The 22,065-nt window shown below is 31.2% G+C and overlaps 1 protein-coding gene across 2 annotated transcripts in view; it reads right to left on the bottom strand.

Annotated features, from left to right (window-relative positions):
• The window catches only part of Nup154 (nuclear pore complex protein Nup154), a 206,138-nt gene that overhangs the window by 15,823 nt on the left and 168,250 nt on the right, over window positions 1-22,065 (bottom strand). For both annotated transcript variants that reach the window (XM_085820338.1, XM_085820337.1), the window contains exons 29-30: window positions 13,083-13,187; window positions 9,846-10,000 (exon numbers count right to left, since the gene is read on the bottom strand). In XM_085820338.1, coding sequence (XP_085676464.1) covers window positions 9,846-10,000; window positions 13,083-13,187 — 260 coding nt within the window. The remainder of the gene's footprint in view (window positions 1-9,845; window positions 10,001-13,082; window positions 13,188-22,065) is intronic.

Below are 22,065 nucleotides of genomic sequence, written 5' to 3' on the forward strand. Positions count from 1 at the left end.
TGTTTAAATCCAGTGATATAAGGTTTGTCTTAGAAGCTCAGGATCAAAACGATTCTGCAATTGCCCCATTAGTTGACTTGTAAATGGTTGTGAATTAAGCAGATGACTTTTAATCTTACGTTTTCAGTCAGACAACGTATTCCAAATGTTTTGTATTGCATGATAATGCATCTTTTCATTATTCAATAACCAGTCGGAGAACCGCTTGTGTTCCGAAAATAAGTGTGTGTACTCAATCGTCCTGCATGTTTTTCAAATTTGTCTTCTTGTGATTTTTTTTCTTTCCCAAAAACTAAAGTTGCCTCTCAAAGGAAAGTTTTTTGATATTGAAGAGACAAAAGGAGTATGACATCTACTTTTAGAGGCATATCAAAAACAGATCTCTACAAGCCTTCTCTTCCATTACATGTTGTGCAGTCAGACAAAAAGATAAAGGCGTAAATTCTATAATCTATTTTTATTACACTCTGATTACTTTACTAACATACAGTGAATATATACTAAATCTTTTACATCAGCTTAAGTAATTCGGAATTTTTAACGGAATTGTTGTCGGAACTAGGACTTAGAAGATAGGTCATATTGAATATTTTGATAATCCAATAAATTGAAGGTCGAAGTTTCAATATTTTATTTTCGGAGGGAGGGGAATTTTTTTCAGTTTTGTTCCATTATCCTAAGTATATTTGCTTCGATTCTTTATTTTTTCTATAAAAGCGGAAATCTTACGCATGGTATACATATAACGCATAGCTTCAATTAAAATTTAATAATATACAGGGTGTTTATAATTAAAGTTCCACATTGAAACGGTCATAAAACAAAAACTACTGGATCAAATGTTATCAAACCTGGTAATCGTGTAAAAGAGATCATAGGAATTTATTTTCCGCGAAAAAAGGAAAGTTCCAAACCTCACCACCAGGGGGAAAATGGCGCTGTATGCAATATTTTTAAACGAAATATGGGTCGGAATCTAACTTAACCTTTTGTTACACGGGTTTAATATGTTGCATACCCTTAAGAAATTTTGAAGTAAGAAAATTACCATTTAAAGGCGTTAAATTCGATAAACGTCGAGTGCGCCATCCGTGTAAGTGAGAAATTCGTCCGTGAAAACCACGAATTAGCGATTAGAAAATGTGAGATCGCAAATCACTCGCACAAGTGCTTACAATCTGGAAATCGTTTTCTTACAGATCGCTAATTTGTAATTTTTGAAGCCTGAATTCGGCCCTAAAACATGAAGATACTGATTCAAAACGCTTTTAATCGATTTGGGCCAAAAAAATCCCTCATGTTATCTATCTAGTTCCATTGCATTCTCCTACTGCATTCGATTTCCACACCGTTTGGTGTGGAATGACAGCTAGTTTTATAACTGAACCATTTTTCTCTGAAGAACAGTCGACAGCTGGACTACTGTGATTGCAGCTCATTTAGAGTCAATGTTAAAATGTTTCGTGATACATGAACTGCAGTAACGTGGCATTTTAGATACTACGATTTTTATGCACGGCTGGGCCCCACCTCACGTGTGTCGCATAGTTACTTAGGCAACATTTCACGAATGAACGTCTTATACGCCAACACTTCCCCTCTTCCCACCAGACCTCAACCTCTGTGACTTTTAGCTGTGGGTTTTTCTCGAAAGCACTGTTTATGGTGATAATCTAAACAATTTGGCAGAAATGAAAAATGTTAAACACTGACATGTCCGTAACATTCCTCCCGATATGCTAAGAGCTGCTGTTGAGAATGCAGTAACAGGATTTAACTTGCTTTCGGAAAATGCTAGACGCTACATTGAACATGCTTTGTAACACGTTTCGGAAAATATTAAACACATTTTAAACAGATGTTTTCGTGTCTTATTTCATTTAAGAATCTTGTATACAGCATCATTTTCCCCCTGGTGATGAGTCTTTTTAACTATTTTTTTCCTCGCTGAAAATAAATTCTCATAACCTCCTTTACACGATTCCCAAGTTTTCTCTCGCATTATAGATCGTATAAAAAAACATGATCTTTAATATGATTTAGATTGTTTCAGCCGATATAAGAATCGGGTTACTCGGTGGTACAGAATTAACCCTGCTGGACTGTTTTATTTCTTTGTCATTTAGCAAAAATCTTTTAATTAAAATATTTATCCTTTGGACTCGCTTTTTTTCTTATTTATAGTTAAAATGACTAGAAAATGAAAAGCTGTCTTCAGCTGAAACGCAATTCATGTAATTGATATTTTAAAAAATTGACAAGAAAGCAAAATATATGGAAGTCTAGCAATCGAAAAATCTTAATTTTCTTGTGTGTGCACTGAAAATAACTGTAGAAGGAAAGAAGAAAATTAGGGAGAAAAGTAAGCAAAAATTTGCAGGGAAATTTGGCTCTCAGACATACCAAGATGTTTCAAAAAGTTGGACGCTTTTGAAGATACTTTCAGGATACTACAATGAATTTAGGTGTTCAAAGAAAAAACACTTGGACGTGTACACCAGCAAATACCATTAATTGAGCTTGTGGTTAACAGAAAAGACAATATGGTTTAGACTATATGGTTGTATAAATTTAAATTACGTTATAGAACATCATATCGTATCATAAATGGAGAATCCCATGATTTTCTCATTCGAATTATTTGAAGATTCAGGAGTTATGTGGATGTCACCTAAAGATGTTTTTTTTTTTTTTCCTCCTGATCAAACAGCGGCCGAGCGATAAAGTCACTGAACACTGGTAGTTCTGTCCGAGGTCCGAATCCCGTGAACGGGCTGGCTGCTTGGGCATTTTCGTGGTTTTTCCCATGTGCAACGTGTATGCCAGCCAGTTCCCCTTAGAAAGTCTTCCACGAAGGCATCCCTCCCCTTAGGCAGATAGCCCTAGTGTGCTTTGTCATAATTAAATAAACCAAAACCTCTTGATGAAACCAGTCTTTCCTTTCATCTCATACCTTCAAAATGTTTAGCCTCTGAAGACTGATAAAGGCTCTGACCAAATATTGATGAAATGGATTGAACTGAATTATTAAGTTACGTCAAAGCAGGGTTATCTGCCTAAAAGGAAGGATGCCTTTGTGAAGAACTTTCTAAGGGAAATCAGCTGGCATACACGGTACACATGAGAAAATCCACGAAAACGCCCATGCAACCAGCCTGTTTACCGGGATTCGAACCCCGGAGTGAACTATCAGTGTTCAGCGACTTTACCGCTCGGCCGTTTGTGGGCCTTTATGAAATGGAAGGCAATAACTTTATTTAAAATGATTGTTAGAAATATCAAGATATTTCGAAAATTGGATATTTTGTAATATACTTGCGGAATGCCTAAAGAAAAAGAGCAAGAATAAAGTAGAATGAAGAAAAAGAGCAAGAATAAAGTAGAATGCCTGAAGGAAAAGAGAAGAAAAAATACATTTTACGGTAAAATTTAGTATTTGTATATATATATATATATATATATATTTTTAAATTTAAAACTTTTTAATCTTATGATATTTGATTTTTACGATTTCAAAAATAAAATATTTGACTAAAATATGAATAACATTTAAGAAGCCAAATGTAGGATAAAATTGTGTAAAGCAATGGGCACAATGATAAAACTGTTTAAAGCAGTGTATGCAAGTCATCCTAAGTTAAAATGTCGCAATCCTAAGTTAAATGTCTCTCTTATTTATATATATATATCTTTTCTGAACGGAACATTGAAAGGCGTGTTAACTGTGCTTTACTGTATTTTCTCTTTTAATATATGCAGTTTTCAAACGCATCGTAGTCTGGGTTACAAAGTATTCCTCCGAAAGAAACGCAATTCAAATAAATAAAATCAAATTCTGGAAAATTTATATTAATAAATTTATTTAAAATGCTCAATTCGAAGGAATAAATAGAAAATTTTAAAACAATTATCTGAAGAGACAATGCAACACAAACAATTAAAATAAAAGTTAAGAATTTAAAAATTACCTAAAATAATAACTATGACAAAAAATATATATAAAGAAAACTATTTGAAAAAAAATAAACGCTGCACCTTTATTTACGCAGTTCGAATAGGTAAGTAGAAATTTTTAAAATAGTTATTCGAAAAAAAAAAAAAAAAAAAAAAAAAAAAAAAAAAAAAAAAACATGCAACTTAAACAATTAAAATGAAATTCGAAAAAGAAAAAATTACTTAAAATAATAAGTTATAATTAAAAATATAATATAAAGAATATTATTTGGAAAAAAGGAACGATGGTGACTTTTTTTCCACTCACAGGAAAGGAAACTAGGTTGCCATTTATTAAGAAGTTCGCCAAGTGAAGTATTCTTGGCGCAAACTGACAAAAAAGTGCCAACATAAATTTGTGAATTTCTCCATAAATTTCGCTCCAAATTTTACAAAATTTCATATTTAGGCGTAATTTGAGTCGTAGAATCGAAATATGTAAAAAAATTGGTATGTTATTTCAGAAAAAGTCCGATTTTGTGTCAAAATACCTATGTTAGAATAGTGCTATATATAAAACTAATATATATCCTAATTCGCGCTTTCGATACATGAAGAACGCAATTTGAATTTTGTCAATCGGCCCAGTAGATCGGGAGATATAGGACTGTCCCATTTTTTTTTTGAGCAGTGTATATGCCGTGTCAAGGTGAAACCGCGAATGGCTCATTAAATCAATTATGGTTCCTTGGATCATGCCTTGCTACTTAGATAACGGTGGCAATTCTAGAGCTAATACATGCAGTAGAGCTCCAATCCTCTGGGAAGAAATAATTTTATTAGGCCAAAATCAATCAAACTTTGTGTACGTATTATCGGATGACTCAATGTAAACTTTGGGCTGATCGCATCACTTGCTGCCAGGCTTTGTCTAGAACAGGGTTTCTTAAACTTTTTTCAGTCATGACCCATTTTTATCACAGAGATTTTTTTTGTGACCCCAGGACCCATAATATTTATGAATAAGCATTGCGCAAATTCGATACACACGTGAGTGACACTGTCAATTTTTTCACTTGTACTGTAATATACTATTGCAGTCTTAGGTCTTTAATTTCTATTTCTCTCTTATTCTTAGTCTTAGGTCTTCAATTTTAATTAGGAACTTTAATTTCTAATTTTAAGACATAGGACAATGTGAAAATTTTAAATAAGTAACAGACAAAATGACAGCATCACGTGCAAAGCAAGTAAAATGAATGTTATATTTAAAAAGAATACATCAAAACATTTTCATTTTTTCTTTATCTGTATTGTCTTATCTTTATTTTCAGATACATTGTGTAAAAATATTTGGTAATTGTAAAATTATTACAATAAGAAATACCAAAATTGCTAAAATTTTTGGCGACCTCCTGCTACAGGTTGTGCCCCACAGTTATATATATATATATATATAAAATTTGGTACAATTCCGTTTTGAGGACCGTAAAAAATTGCAGCGAAAATGTATGGGCAAAAGCGACAAATCTAGCAAACGCGCCCATTTAACAGCGTGCCAAATCTAGCGTACGTGCTGATTTCAGATTGCGTAAATTTATATAGTTCTATATTTCTTAAGACGCCACTGAAATACTAGTTTAATTTTTAAATCCTTTTTTAATATACTATGGATTTAACAATTTAATAACAAGCCCATGACGAAAAGTCGGCAATAGAATTTTGGGTAAAGTGCAGAACTGGCTCGTATACACGTTACACATGGGGAAAACCACGAAAACTCCCATGCAGCCAGCCCGTTCGTGGGATTTGAACCTCGGACCGAACTACCAGTGTTCAGCAACTTTACCACTCGGCCGCTGGTGGGCCCAACGACATGAAATTATGCTTTAGCGATAACTCGGTAGCGAAATAGCGATGCAGGCATAGAATTTTGGGCAAACTCGGCAATAGAATTTTGGGTAAAGTGCAGAATCACCCACTGCTTGATGCGTTTTTAAGAACTGTCCATACTTGGTATCCATGTGCACATCGACCCATTTTCACTTAAAAAAAAAAATCCTAGAATTGCACAAAAATGGCACTGTGCACACCCTTGACTTTATCTATGTACACATCGAGCTATTTTCACGTAAAAAGTAAAAGAAAACTGACAAAAATCCAATTGTTTTTACCCTTGTAAAAAGCGGCAAACAAATAAGTGAGCGATTCTGCACTTTCCCGAGAATATTTTCAAAGAAAAGGCATCATTCATTATAGAAAATTATGTTTGAACAAACGACGAGATGATATTATGCTTTAGCGATAACTCGGTAGCGAAATAGCGATGCAGGCATCCATTCAGTTATGTTTAGCAATTTTTATATAAATTATAATAATGATCTGAAATAGTTATTTACACGTATGCTTCCATTCAGTCATGTTTAGTCTTTTTTATATTAATTATAATAATAAAAAAGTATTATATGAAATTAACCTTTCATTTAAATTAAAACATCAATCTTAGATAGTTATTTACTATATACTTCCTTTCTTGCATTAGGGTTGCCGCAATTATTTTTGGCAGCACCGGCATCAACAACAGTTTGGCGATTTTTTACGGCCCTCAAAACTGAATAGTACCAAAAAAATTTTTTTTGGCACACAGTTTTTTGAAATTTGAAACAGCCTGCTGATCAATGGGCTATATTAGAGAAGCCATGCCAGGAGTCAGGAACTAAATTGTGATGAAATTAGCTCTTTCAACATCTCATCATGAAGGATACCGACAAGAGGGAAAAGCAGATGAATTATCTTCCACAAGAAGAACACTTCAAACAGCAGACTGTTCTTATAAGTACTTCTTCAGACATGAGGCAAAGATTTCTTAGTTACCTATGCCCTACAGTTAGGCTTCCACATAGTGGGTAATTTAGATTGTAACACTTTGTACTTTAAACACCTTTAAATTCTCTAAGTGAAACAAAGTAATGGCTATAAGTTTCCATCTGAATTTTCACACAGTGAAAGGGTTAGACTATCCTTCACTGATTTTTTATCCTGGAAATCATAATTCTGGATGATGTATATTCTTCTTGCCAATTTTTTGTTTCCGGAACAAAATGGTTTAATCATAGTAGAAAATTTGCTGAGGAAGAAATCCTTCAGCTTTTACGTAGTCCCTAAAATTTCCCACAAATTCCTCAGCACCCTTTTGGTTCACACTTGTAGCTTCCCCATACCAGACTACACTATGTATGTCACTTTTTTCCTTAAAATTCTCAAACCACCTTCTGGTAACATTGAATACATCAGTATTGGCTTTCATACCAAGGTATTTTTTTTTTTTTTAACCTGGTCATCATGCAGTTTTGCTTTTTCACAAATAAAGCCGTTACAAATATTATTACCAATTAATATTTGTTTGCCTATCCAAATAAGCAGCAATATTCCTGATTTCTTCAAACTTTTGTAATCTCTGTTTAGTACCTTGAAATCATATGGTCTCTCCTCTTGCAACATTAGCTTTTTATATCATTTATTTATTTTTGAGAAGAATGAAGATGGTTGATTTTTCCACACTAAATTAATCAGCAGGATCTGAGATATGAATATCATGTAATTTTCGTATTTGCCTACAATTTCTTTCTTCACTTGTATCTAGTTGCCCCTTAAGTAGAGACAACAGCAGAAGATACACAACTCCGAACAAAATAAGCAGAGCAACTGGCAATCATCTGCCAATATTCCTGCCTTGTCATCATAATATGTTTATGTACTGATGTTTTTGTTCCAATGTCAATTTATCTGAAGTTTTCCTGTCATTGGACCTCTGTATTTTGGAAGTGATTTGTTACATGTTTATATCTCAAGTCACTGCTCGTAATCCAAGGCCTTTTTATTTTGAAAAATTTGTTCATGATCCAAGGTTATATTGTTATACATATTATTAATTAATTATGTTATTTATTGTTGAATGTATTAGTACTTATAATTTTTGCTTTCAAATTTATGCAAAAACAACTGAAGTATAATTATTCTTTACTCATTTAATGCAATTTTACTCAGTGTGAATTAGTTGAAGATTTGATGAATTGCATTAAATGAGGTTTTCCTATATAATTGACTGATGTTTACTAATATTTTAAAGAGGTTATTAATTAACAAAACAAAGGATTTTTTATTTTGACTAAAATTTTAGTTTTTATCTTACACAAAAGAATACTCAGATCAAAAGGCCAAAAATAAATGTTATTACATAACTTTTTCATTTTTTTGTGGATTTAACCATTAATAATATTTTAAGATTTTTAAATATTTTACAAAAACTTCTAATACATATATATTTTTTAAAAAATTTTAGTGATTTCTCTTCAAAATTTCATCAGTGGTTAATTTTGTAGCACAAGTACTTAGGGGTTCATTTTTCAGAGAGAAACCGCTATTTTTGATAAATACATTAAAAAATTTCCTTTTGAAAACTTTATAATACTTTTTGCATTTAAAAATATTAAATAACTGGAAATGTAAATGTTTTGTGCTGAAATTTCTTTTCCTTAGCACAAGATAATTCTTTTATTGCTTTCTATGATATGAAATACAAATAAATGTTCTTTAACATTTTTTATTCACTGTAATATCTTTCAATCTTTGTAATGATAGGTTTTCTTAAGTGAAGAAATGATTATTAACATTACTGATTGGTGATATAAATTTATTTAACTACAGTAAAACTCCAAAGATCTAGACTAACAAGAAAATTACAACCTGTTCAATACCTAAGAAAAATGAATAACTGGCTTCCTTCATTCTGTAGACCAAATACCTAACAACATCAATACAAGTAAGAAAATCTGAAAAATCGCCTTTCCCCAATCCGATATGATACTACTTCATGCTCATGGGAGTTCGCACTCTAAACTGCATATAGCACAAGGCAATTAAAAATTTTTGGTTGCAGGTACATTGTGTAACTAATTACAATTTCTTATGTAAGAAAGGAATTGACATATGCCATCATATTTTCATATTTGTTCAGTCTACTTAAGAAAAAAAGAGCTTATTATGACTAAGCAGTGACTTGCAAAACAAAAAAAAAAAAAAAAAAAAAAAGAGAGAGAGAGAGAGAGAGAGAGGTCTACTATACAACATATCCCTGCATTTTCATTACTGTTTATAATTAATGCAAATGTTGACATTAAAATAAAATCTACATGTCACTCACATTTATCTAAATTCATTTAATAAGGGAATATATTTTCTCTTCATATCATCAATATGCTTTATACCAATAATTTATATTTTAAATGAATCATATAAATGCTTTAAATGAATGTTCTTTAAACAATGAAAAACATGTAAATAAATTAACATGCTCAATGCTACTATGCTTAGAAAGAAAAGATCTGCACAAATCGAGTTTTGTTGTTCTAAATTATTTTACAAACCAGATTTTTGAGAGGCTTTTAGAACATACAGAGAAAATGGTAAACATATCAATGATTTTAGTATATAAAGCATATTAATTTTTTAATGAATTATAAAACATTTTTCATAAACTAGGGATTCTCTTTTATACTATACATATTGGCAAAAAATTAAAAAAAAAATTATATTTAAAAAACAAAGTTTATAATATTGCATCTCATTTCTGCTAACTTTTCCCTGTGGACTACAGAGACTAATTATTTTTATTTCTTGGGCTCATTAAATCATGTTTTCAAGTAGAAAAGAAAAGAAAAAACGGCAACAGGATTCACCACTTTCTATTCCCTCCACTGTGGGCAAAAAATTCTGGAGCTTTATTTAATGTGATGAATGTGTGGGACATATTTGTCCCAACCCACAGGAAAAGGTTAAACTTCTGAAATCAGCACAACATCAAATGCAGTAATATTTCTAAAAATGTATGTATAACTTTGAATTCTTCATACCCATGCTTATCTGCTAATTTTGATAAAACTCTGGCAGCAGCAGAAAAATTTTGGTTCTTTTCATAGTACTTCCACAATAAATCTAAGACATATGAATTGTCAGGGCGAAGAGTAGTGCACCTTTTTAAATAATCCTCCAAGAAATGTGATTTTATCTGAAAATAGGAAATTTGTTTCAAGTTAATTAATATGATAAATTAATTATAAATATAAGTTTTACACCAGAATTGATCTTTGGAGAGTCAACTGGGATTACTCTGTGATTCATATTGGGGAAAACAAAGTGATATCATTTGGTTTGAGAATTATTCAAATTTTATTAGATTAATGCTATTTAAAATTACTGAAATTTAACATTTTCAGAAAGTGCATATGAATATTTTGCTGCCTTATAAACTCAAATAAAAATCATGTAAATAAAAGCAGTAAAAATGATTTTATATAGCAAGGTTAATATGCTAATAGAAGAAATAGAGAAAAAGCATACTGATGCCACCAGTGATGCTCCACAATATTCCCATGATAATCAAACCAACAGAAGCTATTGAAATATTTGCTGTGTTGTGACTTATCTCAATTATCTGAGAATAACATATAAACAAGAGTAAGGCTTTAATCATGGTGAGGAGTACAGGACTATGCCTCTTGTTGGCATGGGCCTTGGGTGCCTTTTAGGTGACAATACGATTTTTTCCAGCTTCATCCTAATTAATTAATATTATTATTTATAATTAATTATAATTAATTAATATTCCACTTAAGCATCGATTTGAGGGTTTTCCCACTCCTCTTTCCCTACCACTAAATACATTACTTGAGATACTTTTTGGCTTCCTGTGTCTTTTAAGTGCTATGTTTGAAAAACACAATACAAACATCCAAACTCTTTCAGGATTAAGAAAAAAGGGCCAATGAACATGGCAGTCAGTATCACTAACCAATAGGTCAGGGCAGCACTGAAATGTTTAAATTCAGTTATAAACAGATATTACCTGATTTAATATGCTCAAGATTCCCTAAGCCAGTAATGGCCAACTTTTTTACATGCAATCTAAGATGTGCTAAAGTGATGCAATCTAAGATGTACATTTGAAGACACAGGCAAAATAAAACAGTATTTTAAAACTAAAACTTTAGAATGCATCCTGAAGTAATAAATACAGGTTACTTTAAAACAGTGTTGAAATTTATTTCTAATTAATTCTATAAAGAATTTTAAAAATAACTCAATGTCAAGAACAAATGTAAAATAAATGAAATAAATGAAAGTTAAAATGTAACACAAGTAAGTAACACTGTAGATGTTGGAGGAAAAAAAAAATGCTCAACATTTTCCACTTAAATGTTATTAGAAATCTGTATATACCCTTTTAAATTAAGATTAAAAAATATTAGAAATTACATGCATCATGAAGTCAGCAATAATAAATAAATTCTCCTGATTTTCCTTAGGATGCATACAGTCCACACATGAATTCTCAAAAGTGATAGGAAGCAGGAATACTCAAAAGCAATGATCAACAATCATTACACGTGACTGTAGTGTATTCCAAGTGACATCAGCTGCATATGCTTTGTTTCACAGGAATTTATGGTGCCCCAAAATAGCAAGAAGCATTCAACTCAAGGTAACTATGGAAATAGTTTAGACACTCTAAAATGAAAATATAATTGGAATAACTAAGAAGCAAGATATTATTTTATTGGGTAATAGGTGAATGAATGGCTAAATGAAAAGAACAACAAATTTTATTCATTAAAAAAGCAAGCAGCAAATTTCTGAAGATGTATAAATATGGATGATATAATATAGATAATATATTAATATATATATTTATTTTCTGAAAAGTGTATAAATATGGATGATGGGTTTTAATAATCCTGTAAAGGAGTAAACTGCTGAGTTAACCATGAAAACAAATTAACTGAAAAAAATTCCCTGCCCACTGATTTTGTGAAATTCTAAAAAGACTACAAACAAAAATATTGATAAAGCATTTTGGAGAGAAACTGCTGCTGAACAAACCATTCAGTGTTGATTTGCAAACTTCAGGTCAAGTGATACAAGTCAGCAATGAGAATCCTGAGACCATTTCTCGTCCTTTACTGATCCTACCACATTAAAAGATTTGCTTAACACAAACACATACCAAACAGCTCAGAATGTGCATCAGCACCACTTCCTCACCACCAAACAATAACAGATAAAGTTAGAAAGCTTAATACATTAGCAGCCACATGAACCTGCTGATCAGAACAAAGCAAAATGATCTAGAATGTATCTTCTCTCTTGAACTGCAAAACACATGGAATTTTCTGCAATGTATTGTAACCATTGATGAAAAGCTGGTTTTATAGGATATTCATAGACAGGAGATTCAACACTCGAGAATAATAATTTAGCAGCATGTAGATGATAATATTCTCTACATTGCGGTTTTTTTCTGATGCATTATCGATTATTCCTTCCATGGCAAATTATGACAACAGATCAATGCTGAATAAATATGAAGAAAATGCATCAACAAAAGGGCATTAAGCAACAATCATTAACAAACAAACATGTCTTGCAGTCTGAAGCACATTGAATACCTATAATACAAGTTCAGAATCTGGAGCATAAAACTAGCCTATAAAACAAACCATGCTAGCAGTATAAAACTCCCCCCTCTCCCATGTCTGAAATTCCAACCTACGGATTAACAAATTTTCCACCTTTGCACTTTTCTGCAACAAAAGACTCTCTTTATCAATGACTCATCAATTTATATGGTGACTATTATAAGACATATGAAGATACAGAATAGAGAAAAACTCTGGAATTTATTTCTGAAAAAAAAATATTTTGCTCTACCTAATGCATAACAGAACCAAAGACATTTCCAATACTTTTTTTTTCCCCCTCTTCTCAACTAAAAAATTTCGATTAGGAAGCAGGCAATAATAAAAATATATATGCACTGTGTTTCCTTCTCTACAATACAAATTAAAGTTCTGAAAAGTATACTATACATTAAAGATAAAAATTTCAATAAATAGTTTTAACTGGACTATTTGATAAGTAGTTTTAAGTCTAAAAAAAACAAAAAAGGGGAAGAATGAAAATACTCTTTTGTTATATTTCTTTCTAAGAATATTAAAATCTGCTAAAACTTAAACAGGAGATGAAAACTTAAATTCACAACTGAAAATGCATTACATACATACAGTTTTAAGAAAAGAAACAAAGGAACTTACAAAGAGAAGAGTATCTGTCTGATTATTTTCAATTAACCAATCATACAGAGCCACGTGAAATAACTCATCATCAGTTTTTAAAGCCATTTCAAATATTTGCTCTGACTGAAAAATAAAAAATGCTCAATTACAATTATGGAGGAATAGAAGATTTCGGGGTTTTTTTTTTTTAATGCACACAAAGTAAAGTTATACACAAGGAAATATATTTCATTAACTATGGTAATTAGGAAACATATTTCATTAATTATGCTAAAGGTATAAATACAATGCTGGCCATTAAAAGTGCTAGAACACTGAGTAAGAAGGGGGGAACACACCTAAAATTTACATGAAAGGAAGAGTATGTTAAGATATGCAAACGATTAGCAATTCATGGTATGCATACATTGCAATTAAGAGTAATAATATATAGAAACAGTATAAAAAGGCAAATTAAAATGCTGATGTTTCATTTGGAAATAGCATTTATTAAATTTTTTGTGTTGGAAGTTCTCTCATAACTCATGTAAAATGAAAGAACTTACATCTGTACATCTTAGAATTTAATTCGGATTGAGAATCATAACTACTAAAACTGCAGATAACTATATTGAACAACTGCTGATCATTTTGATAAAGTTTCAATGGATGATACGAGAACTGGTAATTGATAGTTCTAATAAGTTCACACACAGCAAAATACAGAAACTCAACACTCCCTGTTCATCAATGCCAAATATGAGAGGTATCACGTCTGCATTATCATTATATAGATTCTATAGTTACATTACATACCTAAAGTCAAGAAATTAGTAGTGCTGAACATTATAAGTATCTGGCTTATATGCAGTGAATGATTTCCACATCACGGACTGTCAATAAGATGAATACTGCTTCAGTTTTTCTTAATGTGGTGACCTTATCACAGTGAAGTAACTTTATCACATGCCTCCTTATCAAAGTGAAGAGCCAGCAAGGGATACAGACAATCCGTTGAAAATTGGAGTTGTGTGCAAGAACTAAATAAGCTATTTGCACTGAGTTCGAGTGTGGTTTTTAGCCAGTGTGGCTAACAGAGAACATGAGTTAAAAGGGTTTAAACCCCATGGTTATTTCCTTAAACTGCATTTTATTAACTTCTGCAAATATTTCTGAACATAATATCATGTTTATAGATAAAAAATAGTTAAAATTAAATTTATCGTGGATGTGATATCTCAGCAAACCTAACAAGCACAACAATCCTGCTCTCTTTTGAAAAGCAGAGGAAATCAAAAGTGATTGGATTTTACAGAGAATTGATACATTTTGTTACAATTTTTTGAAAGATTGCTTATATTTAAGGGAGTAATTAAAAGTGATTTCAGTTTTGAAGAAACTCAAAGAAGAAGTTGATTCCAGTTTAAAAGTTGTAGAATTGAAATATAAACTTTTAAGTTCTAAAAAGTACTTGAAAGATATATATTACGCAATTGAATTTCTTAATACTATGGTTGAAGAAAGGTGGGAAAAATCAGAGGATATTAAGAAATCGTAACTGTCACAACCTGAAAGCAGTAGTGAAACTAGTAACAAAGCAGAAAATGTATTTTCATTAGATAAACTTTTGAAAGCGGTACAGATATTGTCGATTCCTGTACCTATAAGGAATGAAGCATAAAACTCATTTTTTTCATTCAATAGAAAGGGCTTTTAAGCATAAAAAAGTACCAGAAAATTTAAGTGTAAAATTTTACATAAATTGATAGGTTACAAATCTTTTAATTTTAGGGTATATTAAAGATGATGAATTGAAAGTTTATGACAAAATTGAATTAATAAAGAACATGAACCATCACCAGTTACATGTTTAGAAAATTTTGACATGTTGGATACATTATTTTAAAAGCAGAAACGTTGAAGTGGTGAACGTTGAACATTTTGGGTCTTATTTAATTATTTCAGATAACCTTTTCAAACTCTGAATAATGATTTGGCATATTGCAGTTCGACAAGATGAAAGTTGGCTGTATAAAAAGAATTGGTGAAGGACTGTGATGTTTATTTCACTGCAAAAGGTAGATTTTTCAATTAGATAAGAGGTGAAAAACATGCCAGTCATCCTGCTTCGTTCAACAAGAATTCTAAATATATTGCACCAGCAATGAGAAAACATTCAGTGGTAAATTAACAAAAACATTTGTTTAAACCATGAGAATGTTACATTTGTAGAAGCAATTTACATTTTAGATAAAGATTGTTTAAATAGGCGAAGTAAATTTGATATGTCAAATAAACAAAATGATAATGCTCAAGTAAAACAGAAAATGAACAGGTAAAGTGAACTGAAACTACTAATGTACTAATTGTTACTAATGTAAATTCTAGGCATTTACAAAAACAGAAATGTTCTGGCAAAAAACTACCCTTGCAAAAGATTACTATTTACATTGCAGGCAAGCAAGTAGAAGCAATAAAGGATTTGGGTACAGAAATACCAATTTTGAACACAGACTTAACTCCTGATTTAGAAATAGAAAGTAAAGGTAAAATTATTTTAAGTTCTGTATTTGGTGACATCATCAAGGCAACAGTGGTAATTATTCCCATTTATTAAAAAAAAAAAAAAAAAAAAAAAAAAAAAAAATTATACTTGCAAGTGGAATCTTTCTTTTCGTGATGACAGATAAAGTATGTTAAATGTTCAATTACACTAGATGTGTGGGACCACATACTTGAAGAGGAGAATGGATATCAATCACGATCCTCGCATGAGATGAAACCGGAAACACAAAAACAACTTGAGTTTGAAAGATCTGACGCCAAAATTGTCTGATGAATTGTCAAAAGTGAATCTTTTTTATAGCTCAAATGCAAAACCAGTAGATGAAAGCCTAAACAAAATAGAGGATTATTTACTAATACAGGAATCGAATAAATCTAAGGCTAAACAGATAAAATGTCTAATATTAACGAATTCTTTTAATGGCATGGAATTAGAAAAATATTATTTCTTTTTAAGAGACGAATTATTATTTCATGAAGAAGAAAAATTGTGACAAAAGCATACAACAGCCACTTTTGTTTGAAAACTATTGAAATAAAGTCCTTCAATTAGCTCATGATTCCTTATTTGGAACTCATTTATGCTTGCTAAAAACCAAGGAAAGTATCAAGCTTTCATTTTAATGGCTCAGCATATCCAAAGATGTAAAACATTATTATAAAACATGTAAAAAATATCAATTAAAAAGTCTGAAAAGGCAGACAAAATTCAGATTACTCCTGTTGTCTATGTGCAACATCCATTTCATACAGTAAATACAGATGTTATTCATGAAATTCTCCCATGTTCAAGAAGGAAATGTAAGTATTGTATATATTTAATAAAAAATCATTCAACATAGCTGGAAATCATACTTTTTTATAAAAAAAAAATGATAAAGTTGTTTCCAATGCTTCTTTAAAAATGTTTAAGACAACAGGTACTCCAGAAATAATTTATAGCAATCAAGGTACTAATTTTACCTTGCAGTTAAATCAAGAATTTGAAAAAAAAAATCTGATGTGTACACCACATGACTTTCTTTTACGGAATATTAAATTATGCACACTTTTTCTAGCATTTCATTTAAATGCATTGGATTGAATTAAATCTACTTCGTCCATAGCGCATAAACCACAATAGAATAAATGCATTCTTTAAATTCACTCTATTTGTTTACCATAGCGACACTCTGGCGCTAGGTTCACTTAACAGTATTGTATTTCGTTCATATTATAACTCAGAATGCACAAAATGTATACCATTTAAAGAATTATCTAATCGTTGCCACATGTTCTATTCAAGTACTATAACAAAGCTAGAACGATGTATAAAAGAAACTAAGCAAACAAAACAAAAATGAAACAGTTTTTCACAGACGATTGAGTATTTTTCATTCAATTAAATCGGTTCTCACTTCGCAAGAAGGCAAAAATACATAACAACTCAAAATATCTGTATTAAAAATTACGAAGTAAATCTTAAACACTTATTTTCTCGAAAAAATTCCAGAAAGAATTAAGCATGATTTAATTGGCAATAATAAATGAAGGCGTTATCTTTGTTGTTGCAAAGCTAAGTTTCTCTAGATTGGCAACAAATCCACTATCCTGCTGTTTCAAATGTAAACAAGCAATGGCCGCCATAAAAAAAATTATTAGGCTTAGCGGCACTTGAACAACTTTAAAATTGTCGATAATTCTAAAAATATTGCATATAGATTTACCAAAGGCATAAAAACTTTAACCGGAAGATAAGAACAACATAATTCAATCATTTTTAAAGCTAAAAATGTAAAATTTACAAACATATAAGAGTAAAGAAACTGAGATCACTGAGCCAGGTAACAGAGTGGATATATATATATTTATATATGTTTGGTGCGGCCGATTACAACCAAAATACGAGGTGCACATCTACATGTTATAGCAGTCCTATGTACAAAATTTCAACGTTCTGTATCTACTCGTTTTTGAGTTATGTGAGATACATACGTTCGTACAGACGCCACGAAAAATTCTCTTCAGAATTCATTTTAAAGCAGTTACAGATATCACACAAAAACATCGTTAAATTGCATTCGATAGCGGTCAAAAAAAAAAAAAAAAAAAAAAAAAAAAAAAGAGGTTAGAACCATGTAATTTAAGCAAATGTTACATCATGTAATTTACACATATCCTGTTAATTGGGGTAAGCATGTTCCTTACCTACTTTTTACAAACCATGACGTTTCAAATTACACTACAAGTTATTTCCATTTCAGCTCATGTATGGTTGTGAAGCTAGAGATCCCTTAGCTGTATTCAAATCAATCATGGTCCACAAAATAACATTATTTCTTAATTTAAGCAATAATAAGTTCACTATCTACAAGAATTAAAAATAAATTTAGAGAAAGCATCTGATCTTGCTTCTTGGTGATTAAGTACGTTTACTTTAACCAGACTCAGCAACAAGCTATATGCTAGGTGGACAGGTCCATCTGAAATTAGTGAAATAGTACACTCTCATTCTAATAAAGTTAAATTATTAACTAGATGGTAGTATGCAACATGTTCAGGTAAACTAAGTAAAAAAAATCCCATTTTGGCACAGACTGTAAGAGTAATTTTTTAGGAGGATCTTGAGTTTGGAAAAATTCATCTGACTCCAAATAAAGTGGACTGTGCAGCAAATAAAAATGATACTGAAGTGGATATAATAATCATCGCCATCCTGACAAGCAAGATGTTTCTAATATGAAGCAATAAAAATTTTATGCATAATAACTACAGGCTATAATAAACTATAATAATAAATTGAAAATAATGTCCTGCTATCTGAACCTAATATTTTGCAAGACTTGTTATGGTTGCATGAAACTGTGAGGTAATATTATAATTTATATGCAGCATGATATTCATGGATAATACATAAGTCTAGTAAAGTTAAATTATTCTCAACAAAATATTAACAGCATTGAACGAATATATACATTATTTTGCACTGCATTGTGCATATATAGTGTTCTTTTTCTTTCTGTCTCTCTCATATATACAAAAATAAGGATCAGGTATTTCATAATCTTTTTAAGATGTACAAGGTATTTTCTCCTTCCAGCATACTTTTGTGGTGTAACAGTAGCGTGTTTGGTGCATATTCGAGAGGACCAGGTTCAGTGAAAGCATTGCTTATTTTTCATGAACTCTTGCTTCAAAACAACTCTGCATTGGCATTTGAATTAAAAAGATGATAGACAATAATTCGTCACCATCAGGATCTGGCAATTGGGTCCCTAAATCCTCAGTTGCCTTTTAAAAGAGGGAGTATATAAGATATTTTCTCCCTCTTTCCACCATGCCTTTATGGTGTAATGATAGTACACTCGGTGCATATTCGAGAGGTCCAGGTTTAAGTCCAGGTGCGATATTGCACATTTTTCATATACTCATGCTTCAAGATAATCTAATGACTCTACAGATGACAGTGCAATAAAAAAACAATGCATTATATACAGTTTCAATAGGTAACAGAACAATTAAAGTCTCTTTGCTTTCAAAGTATTCTATCAGTTATGAAACATCTGTGCTAAACATGTATGCATGCTGGTAGATATTGGCATAAGATGACAGCAATGAGAACAGTTTGCTGGACTTCACCATATAACAGCTTTTTCTAGGTTTATACTCATTTTGTAATCTTTATTTCTTCAGTTCATTTTTTTTTTAATGCAGCATTAAAGAAAATAAATAGAATGGTAGTGAATACAGGCTGTTCTAATATTTTTTAGACAATTTTGCTTTGCTGTTAAAAAAAAGTTATCCATTTGAATTTTTTTTTTTAAATGCAACTATATTTTTTAAAATATAAATTATCGTCTGCTAATTGACAGCTTTATTTTCAAGCAAAATGTCACTTTAAAGAAGAAATGAATGGAAGACAATGTTTATGTCCTTTCCGAAAAAAATTGCTCAGATGTAGCAATTAAAAAATGTTGTGAATCCTAAGATTTTTTTATATATAAAGTTTGTTGTCAACCATAAAGAAAAAAACCTCAAAATTTAGCTTCAAGTGTTCCAAATATGTATTCAAGGAAGAAACAGAATGTTTGGAATTTGGCAAAAGTAAGAAGATATTTACTGTTAAAAGAAAATCCGCCAGGACAAAAGACAGTTGCAAAATCATTAAAATGCTCAGTGCCAAATGTAAACAAAGTGATTAATGCTAATTTCATTAGTGTAACAAAGTGATTAATGCTAAAACATAGTTCAAGGAATTTAAAGAAAGCTTTTCTAAGGGATTTATGATTGCTGTTAGTTTTCATATAACGGCAAATGAAAAATAAAGAAAGTGGAGAAAAATATTAATATCAACTCCACATATTATCAAGAACATATTTTATGCCCAATTTTCAAATATGATGTACCTATTCTTTACACACAGGTGATCAATCAGTAGAACTGCATTAAGACGAAGCGAGCAGCGACATGTCAAAATCTACTATTAATTTCCTGGAAAAAATGGAACAAGAAATGGGTTTCAAGGCCATAAATTTCACTCAGATCTCTATTAAATCTCCTGATCTGTCATCAATGTACTTTTGCGCTTCTGGACTTCCGACCAACAACGTCCTTAGAGTTTTGAAACCTGTTTGTGAGCAATGGAATAAAATACCACTTTTGATACTACAAAAGACTTTATTATTATCTTTGAAATTATGGTGTAGAAAGATAGTGAAGAATAAGACTTATGACTTTTAAAGAGAAACAACAAGGTGAACTGATGGATGGAGAAAATATTGCCAAAGCAGTGCGAGTTTATCGGCGCAACATAAGACAAGGCCCATGTTCTGTAAAATCTGTATGTGAACTGATTTAAAAAAATTGGGGGGGGGGGGAAACTGGATGCACATATGTTAGACCATAATTCAGACAAGCATATGTTCCTGTTGTAATTGTTGTGGAAGTGCATAATGCAATTACTGCAAGAAGTGTTGCCCACAGCTTGGATGTACTGAAAACCCACTGTCCTCAAGCTCCTGTGCTCTGTTCAGTGGACGTTTCCTTATCGATTCCATCAGATTCTGATTTCACAACCTGGCGAGGAGCAACAGTGTGTTGACTTAGTGAATTTTTGTCTTCATCAGATATGATGAAGATAGCAGGTGACACTAAGCTTATCTCCTTAACTGGGAACATACTCCAAGAACTGTATTGTGCTTGACAAGACAGTGGGGATATACAATCCAAGATAATTCTAATTTTAACATATTTATTAGCTATAAGTGCAACACTATGCACATGAATATTTACAGAAGTTTATGATTTTTTTAAAAAATGTTATAAAAGCATAGTCTTTTAATTTTAGGGATATTTATGTTTTATGAGATTATGATATTAGCTTTTATCAGTATGGTCTGAAAAACACTGTCTTCAACTCTATTTCATTGTAACACCTTAAAAACCTCAAGATAGGTGAATAGTGAGCTTTCAGACTGCTGTCATTAACACAGATTTAAGATCTTTAGTTTATATTTCACATTATAAATGCAGTTCCTTAGAAAATTCAATGACTTAAAACTTTCAGATTACAACTGCAATTCCTTATATAATTCAATGACTTAAAAACAGTCTACATATTTAATAGTTTATAATGCATTTAATTAATAAAATTTATAATATAACCAACTGGTAATTTTTACATTTGCACCATTATTATTATTAATAAAAGGTTTCTAATGTTACATATCTCTCTATATATTAAGAGTAATGTATCGTCATGCCAACTGCGAAACTAGCATCAAGCAGTACGATTTAACTCCCATTATAAATATGCATGATGTTAAATACACTCATCTGTGCTTTTGTCTGATGTTATCCCAACTGATTCTCGATAAGTAACCTTTTTTTTTTTTTTTTTTTGAATAAGGATGTAAGTTAACTGTTATTGCTATATTTTTCCCTTGCATTTGGGGGGGGGGCAGGGGAAGATTTGAAGGCTGTAGAATCCCATTTGTGATTACATTCCATTTCATTAACATTTAGTTGGAAGAATTAAAAGAAAGAAACATCTCTTGAAAGGAGAAAATTCTAAGGCAAAACATTGTATATGGCTGACATAGCAATAATATGCTAGAACAATCATCTGCAGGAAGTTTACACTCAGAGTGTTCTAAACAGAGTTTCATTAAATTGGCAGGCCTAATGAAATAGCAGAAATTGATGAAAGTCTTTTTACAATGTGCAAACATGAAGTGGGTTTAATACTTCTGCAGCAACAACTATGTGGTGGATTGTGCAGATATACTGACAAATGTTTTATTGGAAAATTTCCAGATAGCACTGCAATTAAAAATTCTGCAAGAATGATTGATGTGACTTAGGTGGAATCTCCTTCAACTTTCATGTTTCAATGGTAGCAAACTTTCCCAGTTGATTGAATAATAAGTAAGTATAAAATATATAATTTGATTTAAAATTTTTATTTTTGTAACTATAT

The sequence above is a fragment of the Stegodyphus dumicola genome, chromosome 7 (assembly GCF_044657685.1).
Source record: "Stegodyphus dumicola isolate Sdum_Otavi_A_Nest chromosome 7, ASM4465768v1".
NCBI classification, from domain to species: Eukaryota; Metazoa; Arthropoda; class Arachnida; order Araneae; family Eresidae; genus Stegodyphus; species Stegodyphus dumicola.